General features: G+C 47.4%; 1 protein-coding gene across 3 annotated transcripts in view; it reads right to left on the reverse strand.

The window, feature by feature from the left end:
* Window positions 1-2,793: 2,793 nt before the first annotated feature.
* The window catches only part of CARD14 (caspase recruitment domain family member 14), a 63,014-nt gene continuing 42,941 nt past the window's right edge, over window positions 2,794-22,866 (reverse strand). For all 3 annotated transcript variants that reach the window (XM_030208607.1, XM_030208606.1, XM_030208605.1), the window contains 10 exons: window positions 19,875-19,950; window positions 17,311-17,500; window positions 17,067-17,193; window positions 13,366-13,603; window positions 10,872-10,935; window positions 9,930-10,023; window positions 8,761-8,934; window positions 5,317-5,438; window positions 4,610-4,725; window positions 2,794-3,681 (listed from right to left, as the gene is read on the reverse strand). In XM_030208607.1, coding sequence (XP_030064467.1) covers window positions 3,465-3,681; window positions 4,610-4,725; window positions 5,317-5,438; window positions 8,761-8,934; window positions 9,930-10,023; window positions 10,872-10,935; window positions 13,366-13,603; window positions 17,067-17,193; window positions 17,311-17,500; window positions 19,875-19,950 — 1,418 coding nt within the window. In that variant the 3' untranslated portion in view covers window positions 2,794-3,464. The remainder of the gene's footprint in view (window positions 3,682-4,609; window positions 4,726-5,316; window positions 5,439-8,760; window positions 8,935-9,929; window positions 10,024-10,871; window positions 10,936-13,365; window positions 13,604-17,066; window positions 17,194-17,310; window positions 17,501-19,874; window positions 19,951-22,866) is intronic.

The raw sequence follows: 22,866 nt of genomic DNA on the forward strand, positions 1-22,866 counted from the left end.
ACAGGACTCTCTGGACATAAAGACGCCTTATTCACTGAACAACCTTTTCCCCATTGTTTAATTGATTCCCTACTGTGCAGTAATGTTTTCTATCAGCTGCTAGTGCAGACGGATTTGCTTCTTACAGACGCGGAGTTGTGAAAAACAGTTTTAAAATTAAATAACAAGCAGTACACTGGGGAGCAGAGAGGCCTGGGCTCAATTCCTGGATCACATATTCTGCTCCCTGGTGGGGCTGGCAGAGCTGCTAAGTGACCCATTCCAGGAGGGAGACTTTTTGGCCACTCCTGGATTTCAACTTACATCCCAGAGCAGTGTGGGATTTGTAGTCCATGATCCTATCCATTGAAACCAGTGCTGCAGGTCCTGTAATGCACCAGGATGAGCTTGGCAGAAATCCAGGACCAGCCAACCTCACGCACTGCCTCCTGGAATGGGTAACTGCAGAGAGAGCGCTCAGAGCAATGTGAGAAAGGGAGTCAACGTCACTGCAGAGGCTGCTTGCATTTAGGACCCTTGAGTGCAAGGGGTTGGGATTAAGCCCCCACCTTTCTTCGTAAGTTACATTTGGGTACAGTGGGTCTCTTCCTGTCCCTAGAGGGCTCCCGCTCTAAGTCTGTAATTGAGGCCAGTGGTGTAGCTAGGTGGGGCCATGGGGGCCTGGGCCCCCTCAAATTTCTTCTGGGCCACTGGTTTGGCCCCCGCCAGCTGAAGCCTTCATCCAGTGCCGGTCTCCGGCGCCACCGTATTGCCTTCCCTGCTCTCTCTTCCCCTCACGACCGGCACACTCCTTTTAGTGACAATGAGCACGCTCAATTTCGCTAAGAGGAGCGTGCGGGTCGTGACAGCAGGACAGGCAACGCGACGGAGCTGGAGACCGGTGCTAGACATAGGCTTCAGCTGGCGGAGGTTGGTAACCCCCGCCAGCCAAGGTATTGGCGGCGGCACACCAAAATGTGTCCTCCACCTCGGGCTCTGGCCTCCTCCCACCGTGAGGTCTGGCTATGCCCCCTGCTTGAGGTAATGGAGGGTTAAGTGACTTGCCCAAAAGCACAAGGAGCATCAGTGCGATTTGAAGTGGAGTTCCTGGGGTGTCAGCCCTCTGCTGTGACCATTAAGCTGCTCTTCCACACGCTTCTGAATGGTCTGGAAGTGTATAATGACACCCCCACCAAGGATTGTCACTGCAATGACTGGATGAAAGTGTGGAGGGGATATAAATAAAGGAAAAACACCCAGCCAGTTGCAGCTTAAAACCTCCTGAGGCCAGATCCAGGCTTCAGTTCCAGCTGAGGTGAAAACCCCAAGGAGCAAGAGGAAATGTTCAGCCAAACTAATATAAGTCATGACAAAGAAATGTTTCTACCTAGAGACGGCACAAATATGGGCTAATAATACAGCTAATGGGCAGAGTGAGCCAACAGCTCCATGTCCAGGAGACAAGCTAAGCCAGGCCTGAGTTTGCCCCATTGCATGCAGGGAACACAATAGAGAGCAGAACTCCATCTCCCTGCATGCATACTGCCTTAGCGTGTCCCCTGGACGTGGAGCTACAGGCTCGTCCCAAATAGTTCTACATTTCCAACATAAGCCAATCTGCCAGTCCAGTGGTTCCCAAACCTGATCCTGGAGGCACCCCAGCCAGTTTTCAGGATATCTGCAATGAATATTCATGAGTTACATTTGCATGCACTGCCTCCATCGCAGATATCCTGAAAATCCTGAAGCGCTGGGGCTCCCCTAGTACAGGTTTGGGAACCACTGGGTCAGGGAATGCTCCCACAGCAGACACCTCAGGACCTGCTATGAAACCACGTGGATGGGCATTTTCAAAAGGGACGTCCAAGTTGCGATGGGAAACCCATATTTTCGAATCAAGATGGACAGCCATCTTTTGTTTCGAAAATACCGCCAGAGACATTTGGACGTTTCTGACTTTCGGCAATTTTCGAAACCAAAGACGTCCATGTCAAAAACATCCAAATGCAAGCCATTTGGACGTGGGAGGAGCCAGCACTTGTAGTGCACTGGTCCCCCTGACATGCCAGGACACCAATCGGGCACCCTAGGGGGCACTACAGTGGACTTCATAAAATGCTCCCAGGAACATAGCTCCCTTACCTTGTGTGCTGAGCCCCCAAAACCCACTACCCACAACTGTACACCACTACCATAGCCCTTACAGGGTGAAGGGGGCACCTATATATGGGTACAGTGGGTTTGTGGTGGGTTTTGGAGAGCTCGCTGTTCCCTCCACAAACATAACAGGTAGGGGTGGGTATGGGCCTGGGTCCGCCTGTCTGAAGTGTACTGCAGTACCCACTAAAACTGCTCCAGGGACCTGCATGCGCTGTCACAGACCTGAGTATGACATCTGAGGCTGGAACGACATATTTTGAAAGATGTTTTTTGAGGGTGGGAGGGGTTTAGTGACCACTGGGGGAATAATGGGAGATGATCCACGATTCTCTCCGGTGGTCATCTGGTCATTTCGGGCACCTTTTTGTGCCTTATTCGTAATAAAAACACATCCGGGTGTTCGTCAGGGAAGGCCTTGTTTTTTTCGATTATGGGTCAAGGACGTCCAAGTGTTAGGCACGCTGCACTAACCACTAGGCTACACCTCCACGCCCAAGTCCCGCCTCCGACACACCGCCTTGAACTTGAACTTTGACCGTCCTTGCGACGGAGTGCAGTTGGAGACGTTCTAAATCGGGTTTCGATTATACCAATTCGGACGTCCCTGGGAGAAGGACGTCCACCTTCTGATTTATGTCGAAAGATGGACGTCCTTCTCTTTCGAAAATGAGCCCACTAGTCACCCTAGGGGGCAGCATTCCCAGCGGAGCCCCCCCCCCCCCCCCCCCCGTCTCCCCTTGAATCTCAGTAGGTGTAATTTGCACTCAGGTTCTCTCCATGCAACAGTTCTCAAAGGAGTTGAAATGCTCCTTATGTTTTGGAGGAAGAAAGAGCTTTATGGCTGGTTCTCTGCCTTTGGTCTCCTGACCATTTTGGATCAGCTCTAGACGTGGCCCCTTCTGGGCTTGAAAGGGAGCTGGAGGAGTAGCATCAGAGACATTAGGTAGTGCCCGTATAGAATATGAAAATAGTAGCTGTTTTAAATAAATAATTAAAAAAAAGATTGTTCTTCCTAACCAGGCAGGGTCCAGGCTCAGGGCGTAGCCAGACACCCAACTTTGGGTGGGCCTGGACTCAAGATGGGTGGGCAGAAGAACCCCTCCCTGCCCCACAGGTGATTTGGTCTCTCCTTGTCTCACCTGCATGCCGTCTGCAGGAGGGACAGTAGTTGGGAGATTTCAGCTGGTGGGGCTAGGGAATCAGCATAGGTGTGCTGCTACTGGGTGGGCCTGGCCCACCCAGGCCCACCCTTGGCTACGCCAGGGTGACTCTGCTGACATGACGTTTTTCCAGTATCTCTTGCATGTCTTTGATGTCTCCCTGTCTCAGGGACTTTGGAGAGGGTCGTGATTCACCCACACGATGCGTTTCTGCTCGTCAGCCACAGCCTCTTTCACGCAGCCAAGCAGAGACTCCAGGTCGTGCCACCTGTCCGGAGCAATTGTGCAGTGCAGGGAAGGCAGAGCGTCCAGCTGCACCTCCTCTCTCCGCGAGCACTCCAGCAGCAGGTCCTCTGGGAGGATGGGCCGCTGCAGAGGTCTCCTGGAAGGAAGCAAGAGGCAGCATGGTCACAATCCTAGTGATATCACAGGTTTCTGCTGGGGGCAAGAGGCAAATACTGCATGAGCTTTATACCTTGCTCGGATCCATAATAGTGAATCTTAACGGGGGTCGCTGAGACCCTTTCATTAGAATTAATCTCCCACTATAAAAATCTGTTTGCAACTGTTCTTCTTACAGTTAAAGTGCTTCTCGGGTTCTGATGATGCACAAATCCAACAGGTCCATGTTCAAGGGGACTTAACTGACCAGAAATTGGCCAGTTAAATCGCTAACTGCTCATTTTCAGTGGCTCTAAATTAGTTAACGCCTGCTGAGAATATCTGGTTAGCGCCTATGGCAAAAGCGTCAGCACTTGGCAGGTTAAGGGACCAACGTTCACCACTTAACCAGCCAAGGTCACTGTGTAAATAGGACCCCATAAAAGTCAGCCCTATCTCTATGTGGTATCCCATAGCCGGTTAAATGGTGAATATTGCACTTAATCGGCTAGGCGTTAGCCGTCTGCGCAAACCCAGAGCCTGAACATGGTCTGGCATTGAATTCTCAGGTTTAATGCCGGCAGCTGTCAGCAAAAAGCTGATCACTGCTGACTGAAGATTGAGCCTGCAAAATCCTCCCGATAAGGCCTTTGATTCATCCTCACCTCATAGGCTGTACTAGTGCTTGTCGAAAGTGTGTGAGACGCTCCTACACAGAGTAGGGAGGAGAAGCACTTGGCAGCACAGTCCCCCCCCCCCCCCCCGGCATAATCTTAGGCCAGTTCGATTTTCGGGATATCCACAATGAATATTCATGAGATGATTGGCATGCACTGCTTTCATCAATCTCATGCATATTCATTATGGATATCCTGAAAACCTGACTGGCTGGAGTTCCCCCAGGCCAGGTTTAGGTGTTCAATACTTACTTCAGTCTTTTGACGTTCTTTTCACTGACAGGGATGTGCAGGATGATGGGGTAAAGCTCCATCCGATGAAGAGCCTTGACGCAATCTACGCTCAGATCCAAGAGGCAGTGGACGTTCTGCAGAGGACAGATGCAAGCACAGGGTGTGTCCATCATACTCCGCTCTCCCACTATCAAGCAGTGACGTAGCTATGTGAGGCCACGGGGGCCTGGGCCCCCCCCCCCAAATTTCCTGTGGGCCCCTGGTTTTGCTGGCGGTCAGCCAAGGTATTTGTTGTGGCAGTGGGTGGGGAGCGGTAGGGCGGCAGATCAACCACCTCGGGCTCTGGCTCCCTCCCACCGCGAGGTCTGACTACGCCCCTGCTATTAAGTCCCAGTCCATACTCTCTCACAATGTCTCCAGGTTGGCCCATCTCTCCCTTCACCTGTCTCTTTCGGGCTGTCTGCCTTTCCCGCTCACTGAGGAAACCATGAACCCCTTTAGCTGTTGTGTCATCAGCCTTTAAGTCTGAGGCTGCTTATCTCACCAGGGAGCCCCCTCTCATTTCTTTCTAGAGGGGAGACACGGCCAGAGCCATATTCTAGGAAGTGACATTTCTCAGACTCATGCTGGCATGGGTTTGGGGTCTGAAAATCTTTAACTCTAGGCTGCACGTTCATCAAAGTCTGCTCTTTACAATGAAATGCCCAAGGGTATCCACTTTATACCTTCTTCATCGTGGCATCCACAGCTTGTCGCATGACGCAGCAGTGAAACGCCTCGCCCACCACCTCTCCGATGATGTCTCCGTTCTGCTGACATGTTTCATATTCTTCATCACTAAGGAACTCTGGGAAAGAGGAGGGAAGAGGGTCAGAGCAGCTCCAAGGGCAGCCTCTCTACTACTACTACTACTTAACATTTCTAGAGCGCTACTAGGGTTACGCAGCGCTGTACAATTTAACAAAAAGGACAGTCCCTGCTCAAAGGAGCTTACAATCTAAAGGACGGAATGTCAAGTTGGGGCAGTCTAGATTTCCTGAATAGAGGTATGGTGGTTAGGTGCTGAAGGCGACATTGAAGAGGTGGGCTTCGAGCAAGGATTTGAAGATGGGCAGGGAGGGGGCCTGGCGAATGGGCTCAGGGAGTTTATTCCAAGCATGGGGTGAGGCGAGGCAGAAAGGGCGGAGCCTGGAGTTGGCGGTGGTGGAGAAGGGTACTGAAAGGAGGGATTTGTCTTGAGAGTGGAGGTTACGGGTAGGAATGTAAGGGGAGATGAGGGTAGAGAGGTAGGGGGGGGGGGGCTGCAGATCGAGTGCATTTGTAGGTTAGGAGAAGCTTGAACTGTGTGCAGTACCTGATCGGAAGCCAGTGAAGTGATTTGAGGAGAGGGGTGATATGAGTATATCGGTCCAGGCAGAAGATAAGGCGTGCGGCAGAGTTCTGAACGGACTGAAGGGGTATAGATGGCAAAGTGGGAGGCCCTAGTTCTGGACTGTGATTCCTGATCAGGATTTAGTAACTCACAAGGACTGAAGTAAGTGGTATTCATAGATCAGAGCATTGAGGGATAATTAAATCCCTTCTCAAATTTCCATCCAAGGTTGGTGCTGCTCCACGAAATGCTAAACCAGGGTGTCACCCCCAGAAAATTCCTGGATCAAGCCTTGCTCCAAAATTCCAGAACTGCACCATTGTGGAATGTCGTATAATATATCCTGATAGACAGTAATAATCCAACGGCACAATCTGATAGGAGTGTGCATAGAAAACTTTGGATACGTTTCAGCTTTTATTTTTTGGTGATCTTTGGGTGTATTTTTTTCTTTGTTTCAGAGACTAACGCACATAAAATTTGATTAATGTTTATAATTTTTAATGTACAGGTTGAGGCAAAAAAAAGTAACCCCCTAGAGCCTTTTGCTGTTCTCTCAACGACTGCTTGGAATGTGAATTTTTACAGCTATCTAGGTTTATGTGCTGAGTGGAATTAGATTATCTTTAAACACGGTGAAGTTACAAACATTTAGCATGATCACCCAGTGATTTTTGCTCAATGAAAAATGTTTGCACTGTAAAACTACCATTATTTGAAAAAAAACAAAAAACCCAGGGTACCAGCTTACTGTTAAAGGGATCAGAGTGACAGAGACTTTTGTCTGGGGAGCAATGTTGAATTCAGGCCTATCACAACCTCCACCCAAAGCCACAAACATTCGCCAAACTCAAGAAAGCGCTGGAGACGAACTGGGACAGCCTGACACAGGGACCGACTGACGAGGTTGTTAAGAACTTCCCAAAGCAACTGAAGGGCTGTGTTAAAGCTGGGGACGGACACTTTGAGCCATTCACATTGACTGTGAAATCCTAACACATTGTTAATTGTATCATTCAAATGATGTGATTTTACTATGTTTTAGCTTGAACATTTTTAACGGGCAAAATTCGCTAGGTAGTAACGCTAAAATATCAGTAACATCAACACATAATGTGAGTATGATGACTAAATAACTAGGGTAACATTTCTCATTGAAATTTAAGCGGTTGCTGAGAAAACGGCAAAAAACTCTAGGGGGTGACGTTTTTTTCACCCCACTCTATATATAACTACATTTTCTGTGCATAAATGTGGATGTTTTATGAGTATAAAGGGAAAGGGAAATGGGACTTGATATACTGCCTTTCTGAGTTTTTTTTTGCAACTACATTCAAAGTGGTTTACATATATTCAGATCCTTATTTTGTATCAGGGGCAATGAAGGGTTAAGTCACAAGGAGCTGCAGTGGGAATTGAACTCAGTTCCCCAGGATCAAAGTCCACTGCACTAACCACTAGGCTACTCCTCCACTCATTCCACCAATAAGAACCAACCTCATCAGTGATGTCACAATGGCTTAAAGTCCATTGCACTAACCACTAGGCTACTCCTCCACTCATTCCACCAATAAGAGCCAACCTCATCAGTGATGTCACAATGGCTTGATTGCCCAATACAGTTCCCCAGGATCAAAGTCCACTGCACTAACCACTAGGCTACTCCTCCACTCATTCCACCAATAAGAGCCAACCTTATCATGATGTCACAATGGCTTGATTGCCTGATACTTGGCTCACTTCTGATATTGTGATGTCATAAGGGAAAGGGAGAAAGGGAAATGGGACTTGATATACTGCCTTTCTGAGGTTTTTGCAACTACATTCAAAGTGGTTTACATATATTCAGGTACTTATTTTGTACCAGGGGCAATGGAGGGTTAAGTGACTTGCCCAGAGTCACAAGGAGCTGCAGTGGGAATTGAACCCAGTTCCCCAGAATCAGAGTCTGCTGCACTAACCACTAGGCTATTCCTCCACTAGCAACATTCCATGTGGAAGCCTGCCCTTGCAGATCAGCAATGCAGCCACACAGGCTTCTGTTTCTGTGAGTCTGACGTCCTGCACGTACGTGCAGGACGTCAGACTCACAGAAACAGAAGCCTGCGTGGCTGATCTGCAAGGGCAAGCTTCTACATGGAATGTTGCTAGTGGAATAGCAACATTCCATGTAGAATCTCAAATAGGGAAAGGGAAATGGGACTTGATATACCACCTTTCTGAGGTTTTTGCAACTACATTCAAAGCGGTTTACATATATTCAGGTACTTATTTTGTACCGGGGGCAATGGAGGGTTAAGTGACTTGCCCAGAGTCACAAGGAGCTGCAGTGGGAATTGAACTCAGTTCCCCAGGATCAAAGTCCACTGCACTAACCACTAGTCTACTCCAATTAGTGTGTATTTATCCATTTTTCCAAAATGAAACCGGAAACCAAATGTGTGTCGTCATCGTGCAGTCCGTGTGCTGGGTAGAAGCCAGGGTGTATCTTACTAATGAAATATATTGTTATCCTTTTCACATTCTCAGCACCAGCAATGTATTTTAACCCTATGAGTGAATGAAAGACCTGCCGCACATCCCTCATGGAGTGACAATCTACCCCTGGCTCCTGTCCCATCCTCTCCATGGCCCTGGTTTCATCTGTCTTGAGTGGTTCAGGCTCAGACACTGCACATCTCCTGTGACCAGCAGCTGACTGGGAGCCATTAATTTCATATTATCTTGTTTCTCAAAAGATGGAGCCCCTCTCCCCACCCTGCAGAGGACCCTGTAGGGACAGGCGTTAAGCACATACTTGGATCAGTCTTGGCGAAGTCTCTGCTGTTCCTCAGCTTCTCGTTCAGAATCCTCCCGAGCAGTGAGGGCATGAACACGATGGGACGCAACTTGGCCGGCCTGTGCGGTTTCACAATGGAGTAAGGCATCAGGGTGAAGCAGCTGCCAGCCTCAAGGGGGACACCAAAGGGACCTGTATCATGGGGGGGGGGGGGGGAGGAAAGACTGTCAGTGAGGCAGAACTCCAAGTACAACTGTAAAACAGGAAATGGTTTGAGAGTAACAAACACAGCAATATGAAATGACTCCTAACATACAGCATAGAAAGTATAGAATGACCTCAATATAAGGAACTTCTTATTAATTTGCTGTGTAAATGAGATGGTTTGTTCTGCGACTGTGATTAGTCCTTTGTGTTTATTACTGTTGTGTTATTTTCATGTTCATTCTTATTTGTTTGTACGTTTGGGAAGCTTGCCAGGTGCCCTTGGCCTGGATTGGCCGCTGTCGTGGACAGGATGCTGGGCTCGATGGACCCTTGGTCTTTTCCCAGTGTGGCATTACTTATGTACTTATGTCCTCTACTTGGCTCACTTTTATTACATAGAGCAGTGATTTAACCTATTGTGATGTCATAGTGGCTCATTCCACCAATAAGAGCCAACCTCATTAGTGATGTCACAATGGCTTGATTGTATAGAATGTTTGTAGGTTTGGGAAGCTCGCCAGGTGCCCTTGGCCTGGATTGGCCGCTGTCGTGGACAGGATGCTGGGCTCGATGGACCCTTGGTCTTTCCCAGTGTGGCATTACTTATGTACTTATGTTTACATGTGACGGCAGGCTTTATTGATAAGCTGCAATATGGGTTGTTTCATTAGACTGCTTTGTTTCTATTGTTTTATTATGAATTGCTCTGCTGGTTTGTTTGTTTTTTTCATTGACTTTTCCTCAAACGTTGTTCTGATGTTGGTTATGAAAAGTAGTTGATGAAATGTAATAAATGTAACAGATGCATATTTATCTAACTATATGCTGCCAAAGACATATATCTGTGGCATCCTATATAGCAAATTTTATATCAGGAAGGCAGAAGTATGAGGGCTTATGTAGAGTCTTCTGTACAGATCCTGGTTCAAGAGGAATAAACGTAATCACATGGTAAGAATGACGAGTGAACAGGTACTTGCCTTCGTTCATGCTGCTATCGAAGGAGGACCAAAGGGGGTTAATCATGCTCCTCTTTGTGCTGACAACCCGAATCAACTTCTGGGGACCTGTCAGCTGGAGGGTAAAGAAAAGGGGGTGAGCAAAGGGAGGCGGAAGGGTACCGAAAACAAGGGAGAAAAAGCAAGACCAAGACCAAGGGACGTGAGTTGATAAAACTGGCTTTTGTCTAGTCACTTCTGAAGGAGATTTCATTTTTTGCAATTTTCATTTTATTACATTTATATCCCATAAACATCCAGATATCAAATCCGCTTCTATGTTGTGGCTTACAGTTTATACTACACAGATACAATTCACAAAGATGAAAGGGAATGGTATTTTGGAGAATCTCTTCTTAAAGGCAGTTAATAAATCCCAATAACTAAATTGCATTGTTGAGTATACAACAATTCAAAAATAGGGACAACAAATCATCTTAGAAAAGAAAGTATTTTTTAAATAGAAAAGTTTTTAGTTTTGTGCGAAATCTCTCATAGGACAACTCACCTCAAATATCCTTAGATAGAACCATTTAGTAGAATTATATTGAAAGCCGACGGCATGCACAGACTTAGCCACCACTCTTTACAACTAGGTAATTCCACCCTTTTTGCGTAGGAAGCTCCACCAAGGACAAGATATAACTTGGAGACACTCCAGATGAACTGTGGTTTTTAAAGTTCATCTTTAGATTAGAAAATGCTGAGGAATTCACCTCCTAGAAGTGCACAGAGCATCAGCCTCTTTCTGCAGTGGTGTCTACCTAGGGTAGGTTAGTTTGAATCACTTGCTTCATACATATTGTATCAAGCACAGGTGTACTGCAACACACACATAACGTACCAGGCTCATACATACTAGAGCAGACATGCATGTATTGCAACACACATTAACAGAGACACATGCAAAGAGCGTTTTCTTACCTTCCGTGAAGCTGAGTTTTGCCATGTCATGTCCTGGATTGCTCTGATCAGTAGCTGCTGTGCCCTGTAGTAAAAGAGATCAAGGCAAAATGTGTTCCTACATGATGTATTTTCAGGGGGGTATAGCGAGGATAGAGCATTCACTGATGGCATATACGAGATGCCCACTGGTAGTGGTCTGGTATATGAGAGGGGAGAGTTACTTACTCATACTATTTAGGGACGGCTCCTGGGGGAAGATCCAATGGTACGTGGGATGGTCCTCAGAGAGTTACTTATAAGAGTAGCCATACTGGGTCTGAACAATGGTCCATCAAGCCCAGTATCCTGTTTTCCAAACAGTGGCCAAGCCAGGTCACAAGTACCTGGCAGAAACCCAAACCATGGCAACATTCCATGTAGAACCCCAAAGAATAGCAAGATTCTGGAATCCTAAAGAGTGACAAGATTCCACGCACAATCTCAAAGAGTAGCAACATTCGATGTAGAACCCCAAAGAATAGCAAGATTCTGGAATCCTAAAGCATAACAAGATTCCATGCAGAATCTCAAAGAGTAGCAACATTCCATGTAGAACCCCAAAGAATAGCAAGATTCTGGAATCCTAAAGAGTGACAAGATTTCATGCAGAATCCCAAAGAGTAGCAACATTCCATGTAGAACCCCAAAGAGTAGCAAGATTCTGGAATCCTAAAGAGTGACAAGATTCCATGCAGAATCTCAAAGTGTAGCAACATTCCATGTAAAACCCCAAAGAATAGCAAGATTCTGGAATCCTAAAGAGTGGCAAGATTCCATGCAAAATCTCCAAGAGTAGCAACATTCCATGTAGAACCCCAAAGAGTAGCAAGATTCTGGAATCCTAGAGAGTGACAAGATCCCCGAATCCCAATTAGTAGGAACATTCCATGTAGAACCCCAAAGAATAGCAAGATTCTGGAACCCTAAAGAGTTACAAGATTCTGGAATCCCAATTAGTAGCAACATTCCATGTAGAACCCCAAAGAGTAGCAAGATTCTGGAATCCTAAAGAGTGACAAGATTCCATACAGAATCTCAGAGTAGCAACATTCCATACTACAAATCCCAGGGCAAGCAATTGCTTCCCATGACTCTCTCTATAGCAGAATATGGACTAGTGTATTGTAGTTAGGGAAAGTTCCTGGGAGATTTACTTATCCATAGTATTTTTTTTTTGTTTTATTTTAGTTTCTTTTATACTATCTATTAGCCTGCAGGCTATTGAAGTGATGTACAATCAGGTACACTAGGGGGCTCATTTTCAAAACCAAAAAATGCCCCCCAAAATGTCATAAGGTGGTGAAAGGATGTTTTTCTCTCCAACACATCCAAGTTGCAATTTTTGACACCCTGATTTTAGACGTTTTGCTCCACAGTTGTGCAAATTTCAAAGGGGGCATGTTGAGGTGTGTTTTAGGTGGGACATGGGCAACACCAAAAGGCAGACGTTTTTGTGCAATAATGGAACCAAATGAAAATGTCTAGGGCCAAAATTAAGACTTTTGGCTAGACCTATTTCAATCATGACTAAGTGACCAAAAGGTACCCTACATGACCAAAATGATTACTGGAAGGATTAAGGCCTAACCACCCCTTACTCTCCTAGTGGTCACTGACCCCCTCCCACCCCCAACCTCTATGACAGCTTCAGATGTTTTGGTCACTCCTATTAGAACAGAAAACAGGTCCCTTGAGTAGCCTAGTGGTCAGTGTAGTGGACTGTAGAGAACGGGACCCAGGCCCAGATCCCACTCTAGCTGGTATACTTGTGGTGGAAAGTGTAAGCCCCTCAAACCCCACCAGAAACCTACTGTACCCACATATAGGTGACACCTGCAGGCATAAGGGCTATTGTAGAGGTGTACAGTTGGGTTTTTGGTGGGATTTGGAGGGCTCACCATACAATATAAGAGGGTAATGGGGAGATGTGTACGTGGGAGCTTTTAGGTGAAGCCAACTGCAGTGTCCCCTATGGTGCCCCACTGCCCTGCTGGGATGTCTGTGTGGCCAGTCTTCTAAGAATGATGACCCCCTCCATATATCCCAATGGCTTGTTTTTATGCATTTTTCTCTTGGATTTTTTTTTTTCTGAAAATGGTCAAAAAAGATAGACGCACTGAGCGCAAAAATGTCTGCAAGTGATCGTTTTCAAAACAAAAAGTTGGATGTTTTTCTGCTTTGAAAACGGCCATGTTCGCTACTGGATTTTTTAATCCAAAATCGGATTTAGATCTCATACGGAAAATGCCCCTGTCACCGGAGAGGGCTTATAATCTAAATTTATACCTGAGGCAAGGGAAGGTTAAGTGACTTGACCAAGGGATCACAAGGAGCCACAATGGGATTTGAACTAGTTTGGCTGCTCTAACCATTAGACGACTCCTCCACTCCTGAGAGACTTCCTTCAGGGACGGCTCCTGGGAGAGTTACTTCCTGATATTAGTTAAGGCTGGCCCCTGAGGCAGTCACTTACAGATAATAGTTAGGGATGATGCCACCGTCCGTGTCAGTCATGGAAAACGGGTTCACCCGATGAGCTCTCCACTGGCATTTGCCCTCGTACATGGTGTCTGTGATGTGGAGGATTTCATTGCACTGCACCTGGAGACTGCAGCCTGCTGATTTCTCCATGCTCACGTTCACCCGGATATAGAATGAGTCGCCCGAAGTCACTACTTCATTCTCCATGTCGTTCACCAGTTTCCTGTATCCTGAACAAGAGAAATGTCAGTTCAAGTCACTTAGCAGTTCCAGGCAGATCATTCACTGTCATTCATTTCTACACATAAGTGGACAGTGATTTCAATTCCTGCTGACCGATAAGTATTAATGGACTTGCCCTCCACAAACCTGTTCAAATCTTCTTTAAACACAGCAATGATATGAACTTAGACCCTGCCTTCTGGCAGTAAATTCTAAAGACTAAATATGGAGTTGTGGAAACTGCTTTCCTAAATTAGTTTCATATCTACTCATTGATTGTATAGACTTCCCCCTGATTTTTTTTTACATAATTTTTACTGGTTCAGCATCACAATATTCAAACAGAAATGTGAACGTTTTCCCAGGTTGACAAGGGAAATAACCTTTCCTTGTTAACCTGTCCCACACTCCTCATGGTTGTACAAATCTTTATCTTATTCCCTCGAAGTGGAGGAGCCCTAACCTGTTCAGCCTTTCTTCTTAAGGGAGGTCTTCTACCCTGCATCATTTTTGTCATCCTTCTCTGAACCTTTTCTAATTTCTTTTAGAGATGGGATGACCAGAACTGCATGCAATGTTCAATAATGGATCTGTAAAACTCTTAATGTATGACTCATAAGCACATAAGCACCACCATACTGGGAAAAGACCAAGGGTCCATCAAGTACAGCATCCTGTCTCTGACAGCGGCCAATCCAGGCTTCAAGAACCTGTCAACCCCCCCCTCTCCCCCCCCAAAATTAATAATGTTCAATGGACTTTTCCTTCAGGAATCTCTCCAAACCCCCCTTAAACTCTGTAAGGCCAGCCGCTGCCACCACATTCTCCGGCAACGACTCTGTAACCTGCTATGGACTAGCCCTGGATTGTCAGAATAGTTACAGCTAAGAACAGCTGTGAAAAGACATTTCTCTCATTCTTCTTGGCCTGAAGTAGGATTCCCTTCAGCAAGTTCTTGATCTAAAGAGGTCCAGTAGACGGTAGAGGTGGAGGGAGGGAGGAGAAGAGAGCTGCTGCTGGGGTGCATGGGAGAATTTATATGCTTTTCTAACCAAGAGGAAAGAATCTCAACAGGGTAGAATGGATGGACTAGTTAGCCATTATCATTCCAGTGCAGCTCTCAGTTCCTGCCACCAGAGGGACCAGTTAGCCATCATCATTCCAGTGCAGCTCTCAGTTCCTGCCACCAGAGGGACCAGTTAGCCATTATCGTTCCAGTGCAACACTCAATTCCAGCCACCAGAGGGACCAGTTAGCCATTATCATTCCAGTGCAGCACTCAAGTTCAGCGACCAGTTTGCCATCATCATTCCAGTGCAGCTCTCAGTTCCTGCCACCAGAGGGACCAGTTAGCCATCATCATTCCAGTGCACTCTCAGTTCCTGCCACCAGAGGGACCAGTTAGCCATTATCGTTCCAGTGCAACACTGAATTCCAGCCACCAGAGGGACCAGTTAGCCATTATCATTCCAGTGCAGCACTCAAGTTCAGCGACCAGTTTGCCATCATTATTCCAATGCACTCTCAGTTCCTGCCACCAGAGGGACCAGTTAGCCATCATCATTCCAGTGCACTCTCAGTTCCTGCCACCAGAGGGACCAGTTAGCCATTATCGTTCCAGTGCAACACTCAATTCCAGCCACCAGAGGGACCAGTTAGCCATTATCATTCCAGTGCAGCACTCAAGTTCAGCGACCAGTTAGCCATCATTTATTTTATTTTTGTTACATTTGTACCCCGCGCTTTCCCACTCATGGCAGGCTCAATTCGGCAGGCAATGGAGGGTTAAGTGACTTGCCCAGAGTCACAAGGAGCTGCCTGTGCCGGGAACTGAACTCAGCTCCTCAGTTCCCCAGGACCAAAGTCCACCACCCTAACCACTAGGCCACTCATCATTCCAATGCACTCTCAGTTCCTGCCACCAGAGGGACCAGTTAGCCATTATCATTCCAGTGCAACACTCAATTCCAGCCACCAGAGGGACCAGTTAGCCATTATCATTCCAGTGCAGCACTCAAGTTCAGCGACCAGTTTGCCATCATCATTCCAATGCACTCTCAGTTCCTGCCACCAGAGGGACCAGTTAGCCATCATCATTCCAGTGCACTCTCAGTTCCTGCCACCAGAGGGACCAGTTAGCCATTATCGTTCCAGTGCAACACTCAATTCCAGCCACCAGAGGGACCAGTTAGCCATTATCATTCCAGTGCAGCACTCAAGTTCAGCGACCAGTTTGCCATCATCATTCCAATGCACTCTCAGTTCCTGCCACCAGAGGGACCAGTTAGCCATCATCATTCCAGTGCAGCTCTCAGTTCCTGCCACCAGAGGGACCAGTTAGCCATCATCATTCCAATGCACTCTCAGTTCCTGCCACCAGAGGGACCAGTTAGCCATTATCGTTCCAGTGCAACACTCAATTCCAGCCACCAGAGGGACCAGTTAGCCATTATCATTCCAGTGCAGCACTCAAGTTCAGCGACCAGTTTGCCATCATCATTCCAATGCACTCTCAGTTCCTGCCACCAGAGGGACCAGTTAGCCATCATCATTCCAGTGCAGCTCTCAGTTCCTGCCACCAGAGGGACCAGTTAGCCTTTATCGTTCTAGTGCAACATTCAAATCCAGCCACCAGAGGGCGCCTCTTCTTCTTGGTCCTCATCTAACTTGCTTCTCAATCTCTTTTCTTACTTTTGCTGCCCTTTCAGAGTTTTTAGATCCAGGACTCATCGCCCATAGACATCCAGGTTTGTGGTGCTGATTTCTAGAGATGGGCTGTCAAATGTCAATGACGTATCCTATGTTGTTGTGTGTCATTACCAAAGCAGAAAAAAACATGATATTTTGTGTTTTTTCATTTTCCCAATAATAGTGGTCAGTATTTGGAAAGAGGGTGTACTCTTTCCTCTCCACCCTGCATGTATGAATCATTGTGCATGTGCAAACTCGGGAAAAGAGCGCCCTCTATCTGAAATAGCATACTCTCTTTCCACAGGGGCTGTACACTATTATCGGAACCAGAGAAAATGAAAATTCCCACAAACAACACAAAATGAAAATGTTCCCGCTGCCTGTCCCTACTCATTTCTATCTGGAGTTGGACCGGGGTGGGGGGGGGGGGGGGCTCTCAGACAGGGGAGCATCTACTTGGGGCACTTAATTATTTTTTTATGACAAGGAGGCAAATGTACTGACCACAGAAGAATTAGGATATTTAAAGCTTTCTAGGAGACAAAAGCTTAAGAATGGCTTAAATAAGGAAACAAGCAAGCAAAACACATAAGAACATAGGAGTAGCCACCCAGGCCCACCCGTAGCTACGCCACTGCTAACCATGTTACTGAGCTCCAGAAACTTGCCCTCCGAAATATGACATTCAAAGATATGGACAGAGGTTTTGTCTTAAATACATTCTCTTTCCTTACATGAAGTTTCTTGTAAACGCAACGAATAAGAAAGGAGAATCCTTACTGTCAGTGTTGAATCTGATGGACAGGCAGCAGAAACCCTTCACTCTTTTCAGAATCCAGAGAGCTTCCTCTAGAGTGGCGTCCTCCAGGATCGCCTTGTACGCTGGGTCCATGACATCGTAATCCACCTATGAGGCACATCGGTAGAATAAACACACCCTTCTGACCCCAATGTGAAAAAATAGCAAGAAGACGAAGAGAAGGCAGAGGAGGAATCAGGCAGTGGTATTCTCAGGGTTACTCACCGCCACAATGTGACTCCCTGGGGCTAGTGACACCGCAGAAGCAGCCGAGCCAGCAGTGACCTGGTGAATAAAGATACCGGTTTGGTTTCCGCCGATGATGCTGATCTGTTCCAAGAGAGCATCCCCTTGGAAGGCAATGACAGTTGTGCGGCTCAGGATACGTCTGGCAAGCCGTCTCCGAGGGACAGTGCTGGAGAAAAGGAAAATACTTCAGTAGGTTCTACATTCTGACCCGTCCTTCTGCTCTGACTTAAACATTTTCTCCCGTTTGATAAACACAAGTCAACTGGAAAAGACGTAAGAAGGCAACAGCTGTCAGTGAAACCCATCAAAGTCACACAAGACTTTTAACCAGCCAGGTGGGAGTCACGGCCACCGTTATGCAGATATGAAGGGCACGACTGCACTGGCCACCTGCTGGACACAGTCTCACCCACCCTGCAGAGGGCTAAAGACAACCCTGGTAGGAGGGTCATTCTGAGATTTGGACCCTGAGTAACTGTCTTCCAGCTAACCAAACACAGAGCTTATAACCATCAGTGCCTGACAAGCTTTAGCCAGTTCTATGAGAGAAGGTTTTATCTTTTTAAATCTCCTTATCAAGAATACTTGAGACCAAACAGAGCTGAGTAATAAAAGGGTTTACAAAAGGCCCCTTAGATTCAAACCTATATAGCAGAGGAAAGGTCCCACTGAACTTTCTTTCTGAGAAGTTCCGAGAGAAGAGGACATTTCTCTGGTAAGTGAACGCTATTTTGCTTTGTGCTTTGGGAACTTAAAGATTGGGGTTTAAAGGAGGAATTGTAGGTTAGTGATAGGCAGAATAAAAATATAAAAAAGCAAATTTTATCAACTAATCTCCATAGTCTTTTCCACTTAGTTTTAAAAACTTTGTACCACAGTATTAACAGATAGAATCTAGCAGGCACTGCAGGATCTAGTTTAGTCTTCCCGCCCACCCCTAGGACAACTCTTCATTTATAGTCAGTTATTGTAATTAGGGTAACAAGCAAGGAGTGCTCTTACAGAGTTTTAAATACATTTCATCACCATCTAAGAAGGAAACACTAAATAAATCATACAATATACTATATAAACTAAAAGACACTTTTATATTAGGCTAATATCCTTAATACTGTAGCAAGTTTTAAATGATTGAAAAACTCAAAACACTAAGATGGAGTCAGCAGTCCAGCAGCGAGAGGGGTGCTATCCAGTCTTTTGCATTGAGTGTCACATGTATGATTATCTCCCAGTTGGTGAGATGTCATATGTGTGTGCCTGATGCAAAGAGCTTCTAGCTCTCAGAGAACGTGTCCGTTCTCTTGAGGCTAGAGTAGCAGACTTGATGGAGCTGAGGGAGACAGAGAGGTACATAGAGCCAAGGAGACCTACAAGGATGTTGTAGAGAAGTCCCACCTCCAGTCTGGTAGCCCCTGTGCTACCTTGGAGGAGGGAGGTCTCCTAGAAAGAGAGCATCACCCTGGTGAAGTAGGAAGTACTCCTGTAGCCAGGACCTGCCCAACAGGGGATGTACTATCCTCTCGCACCGAGGATATGTCTCCAAGTGCTGCCCGGGAGGGAACGGTTAGGACAGCTGTTGTAGTTGGTGATTCGATCATTAGGCATATAGATAGCTGGGTGGCTGGTGGACGTGAGGATCGCCTGGTGACTTGCCTGCCTGGTGCGAAGGTGGCGGATCTCACGCGCCACCTAGATAGGATTTTAGATAGTGCTGGGGAGGAGCTGGCTGTCTTGGTACATGTGGGTACCAATGACATAGGAAAATGTGGGAGAGAGGTTCTGGAAGCCAAATTTAGGCTCTTAGGTAGAAAGCTCAAATCCAGATCCTCTAGGGTAGCATTTTCTGAAATGCTACCCATTCCACGCACAGGGCCCAAGAGACAGGCAGAGCTTTTTTTGGATCTTGCCAGGTATTTGTGATCTGGATTGGCCACTGTTGGAAACAGGATGTTGGGCTTGATGGACCTTTGGTCTTTCCCAGTATGGCAATACTTATGTACTTATGACCCCTCCCTGGACACAATGAAGGAGCTTGCTCAATATTGGGGTTGCTCAGCACCCACAGAGCTGGATCCTACATAGACAGTTCCATTAATGCTTAGCCAGATGGACACTGATAATGCCACCTCTCGCTGCTGGAAGCTGAGACTGAAGGAATGGAGCTCTCCGTTAGGATCTGTGGCAAAATGTCTTCCAAATAAGTCTGATTGACTACTGTCAGAGCTGGGCTTTGGGCTCACTGGACCACTGGCTCGACACAGTCAAGAGTGTGGGAGAAGAATGTCAGGTCTAAACCCAGAAAGCTGTACACAGAACATTTTTTTGGTTTTCAAATTTTTTTAAATTGTGTCCGTTGTTTCATTTTTCTTTTTTTTTTTAATAACAAACGAATGAAAAGCAAAAGGGAAAAGTATTACGTTCCGGCCCCATTGTGGAATTTGTGGAAAGACTGAGAACGTGCCATAAACTGAATTTCATGCAGTAACCTTTCCACTCTCAGCAGATCCAGAAGCCCAGTAGAGTAAAGGCACAATACTTACAGGTAGCCAGGTTCAGTGCCAGGTGACCGGGAGATCCCCTTAGCCAGCAGCTGTAAACAGGGCGCTGGGGAGTATTCTGGAGAGGTCAGAGAGAGGAAGAGAAGGGTGAAGTGTTGATTAGATGTGAGGAGCTTTCTCAGACGCTGCCTTCCACTGCCTTACCTCGGGGTCATCAATACTGAACATCTACCTGTAAACTGCACAACTGTCAGACTGCGGATACTGGGGTTGGAGGGGGTGAGGTGGGGTCTCTCTCTCTATGTCCCGTCTCTTCATCACCTGCCTCTCTCTCCTTCACTTTTCTCTTTCAGGCTGGGGGGGGGGGGTCTCCTAAGTAGAACTTTAAGTAGATAATTATATAGGAGAGCAGAAAAGTTTAAAGTTTCACTACCGCCCATCAAAATTCATATCTGAGCAGTGCAGATGTGTCATCTATGAGCCTTTATAAAGTAACTTCCCCAAAAGCTCCCACACAGCCCAGTTCCAGTGCCAGTAAGAATAGAAGCACATGCGTGTCTTTTATAACATATGCATGCAACTTCTGATAAGAATAGGTACACACGTATGTGTTTTATAACATATGCCTGGTGAGAGCCAGTAAGAAGAGAACACATGCGTGTGTTTTATAACATACGTGTGTAAGTGCTGATGACTCCACCGCTCTGCACGCTTTCTGCTTCCAGCAACGCTTTCACATATATCATATATTGCAGCTGTAACGTATTCTCGGTGGCTGCGTTCATGCGTATATATACACCACACTAATTTTCTAAGAGTACAACACTGTTTCACAGGCTCAAGTGCCCAAGTGGAACGAATAATATATATCTAGTTACTGGTAGTAGTCGGGGATAACTCCTGGGAAAGTTACTCATTCAGAGTAGTTATATATCTAGTTACAGACCCAGGCAGTCTCTCTTCCTCAGATCAGAGGTCTCCTAACACTCTCTCCCTCCCTGCCAGCCTACCTCCCTTAGGTTAGGGGTCTCCTAACAGTCTCTCCTTCCCTGCCAGCCTCTTTCCCTTAGGTTAGGGGTCTCCTAACAGTCTCTCCTTCCCTGCCAGCCTACTTCCCTTAGGTTAGGGGTCTCCTAACAGTCTCTCCTTCCCTGCCAGCCTACTTCCCCTTAGGTTAGGGGTCTCCTAACAGTCTCTCCTTCCCTGCCAGCCTACTTCCCCTTAGATTAGGGGTCTCCTAACAGTCTCTCCTTCCCTGCCAGCCTACTTCCCCTTAGGTTAGGGGTCTCCTAACAGTCTCTCCTTCCCTGCCAGCCTCTTTCCCTTAGGTTAGGGGTCTCCTAAAAGTCTCTCCTTCCCTGCCAGCCTACTTCCCTTAGGTTAGGGGTCTCCTAACAGTCTCTCCTTCCCTGCCAGCCTACTTCCCCTTAGGTTAGGGGTCTCCTAACAGTCTCTCCTTCCCTGCCAGCCTACTTTCCCTTAGGCTAGGGGTCTCCTAACAGTCTCTCCTTCCCTTCCAGCCTACTTCCCCTTAGGTTAGGGGTCTCCTAACAGTCTCTCCTTCCCTGCCAGCCTACTTCCCTTAGGTTAGGGGTCTCCTAACAGTCTCTCCTTCCCTGCCAGTCTACTTCCCTTAGGTTAGGGGTCTCCCAACAGTCTCCCCTGCCAGCCTACCTCCCTTAGGTTAGGGGTCTCCTGACAGTCTCCCCTTCCCTGCCAGCCTACTTCCCTTAGGTTAGGGGTCTCCTAACAGTCTCTCCTTCCCTGCCAGCCTACTTCCCTTAGGTTAGGGGTCTCCTAACAGTCTCTCCTTCCCTGCCAGCCTACTTCCCCTTAGGTTAGGGGTCTCCTAACAGTCTCTCCTTCCCTGCCAGCCTACTTCCCCTTAGGTTAGGGGTCTCCTAACAGTCTCTCCTTCCCTGCCAGCCTACTTCCCCTTAGGTTAGGGGTCTCCTAACAGTCTCTCCTTCCCTGCCAGCCTACTTCCCTTAGGTTAGGGGTCTCCTAACAGTCTCTCCTTCCCTGCCAGTCTACTTCCCTTAGGTTAGGGGTCTCCCAACAGTCTCCCCTGCCAGCCTACCTCCCTTAGGTTAGGGGTCTCCTGACAGTCTCCCCTTCCCTGCCAGCCTACTTCCCTTAGGTTAGGGGTCTCCTAACAGTCTCTCCTTCCCTGCCAGTCTACTTCCCTTAGGTTAGGGGTCTCCCAACAGTCTCCCCTGCCAGCCTACCTCCCTTAGGTTAGGGGTCTCCTGACAGTCTCCCCTTCCCTGCCAGCCTACTTCCCTTAGGTTAGGGGTCTCCTAACAGTCTCTCCTTCCCTGCCAGCCTACTTCCCTTAGGTTAGGGGTCTCCCGACAGTCTCCCCTTCCCTGCCAGCCTACTTCCCTTAGGTTAGGGGTCTCCTAACAGTCTCTCCTTCCCTGCCAGCCTACTTCCCTTAGGTTAGGGGTCTTCCAACAGTCTCCTTCCCTGCCAGCCTACTTCCCTTAGGTTAGGGGTCTCCTGACAGTCTCCCCTTCCCTGCCAGCCTACTTCCCTTAGGTTAGGGGTCTCCCAACAGTCTCTCCTTCCCTGCCAGCCTACTTCCCTTAGGTTAGGGGTCTCCTAACAGTCTCTCCTTCCCTGCCAGCCTACTTCCCTTAGGTTAGGGGTCTCCTAACAGTCTCTCCTTCCCTGCCAGCCTACTTCCCCTTAGGTTAGGGGTCTCCTAACAGTCTCTCCTTCCCTGCCAGCCTACTTCCGTTAGGTTAGGGGTCTCCTAACAGTCTCTCCTTCCCTGCCAGCCTACTTCCCTTAGGTTAGGGGTCTCCTAACAGTCTCTCCTTCCCTGCCAGCCTACTTCCCTTAGGTTAGGGGTCTCCTAACACTCTCTCCTTCCCTGCCAGCCTACTTCCCTTAGGTTAGGGGTCTCCTAACAGTCTCTCCTTCCCTGCCAGCCTACTTCCCTTAGGTTAGGGGTCTCCTAACAGTCTCTCCTTCCCTGCCAGCCTACTTCCCTTAGGTTAGGGGTCTCCTAACAGTCTCTCCTTCCCTG

Source organism: Microcaecilia unicolor, chromosome 6 (genome assembly GCF_901765095.1).
Source record: "Microcaecilia unicolor chromosome 6, aMicUni1.1, whole genome shotgun sequence".
Taxonomy (NCBI): Eukaryota; Metazoa; Chordata; class Amphibia; order Gymnophiona; family Siphonopidae; genus Microcaecilia; species Microcaecilia unicolor.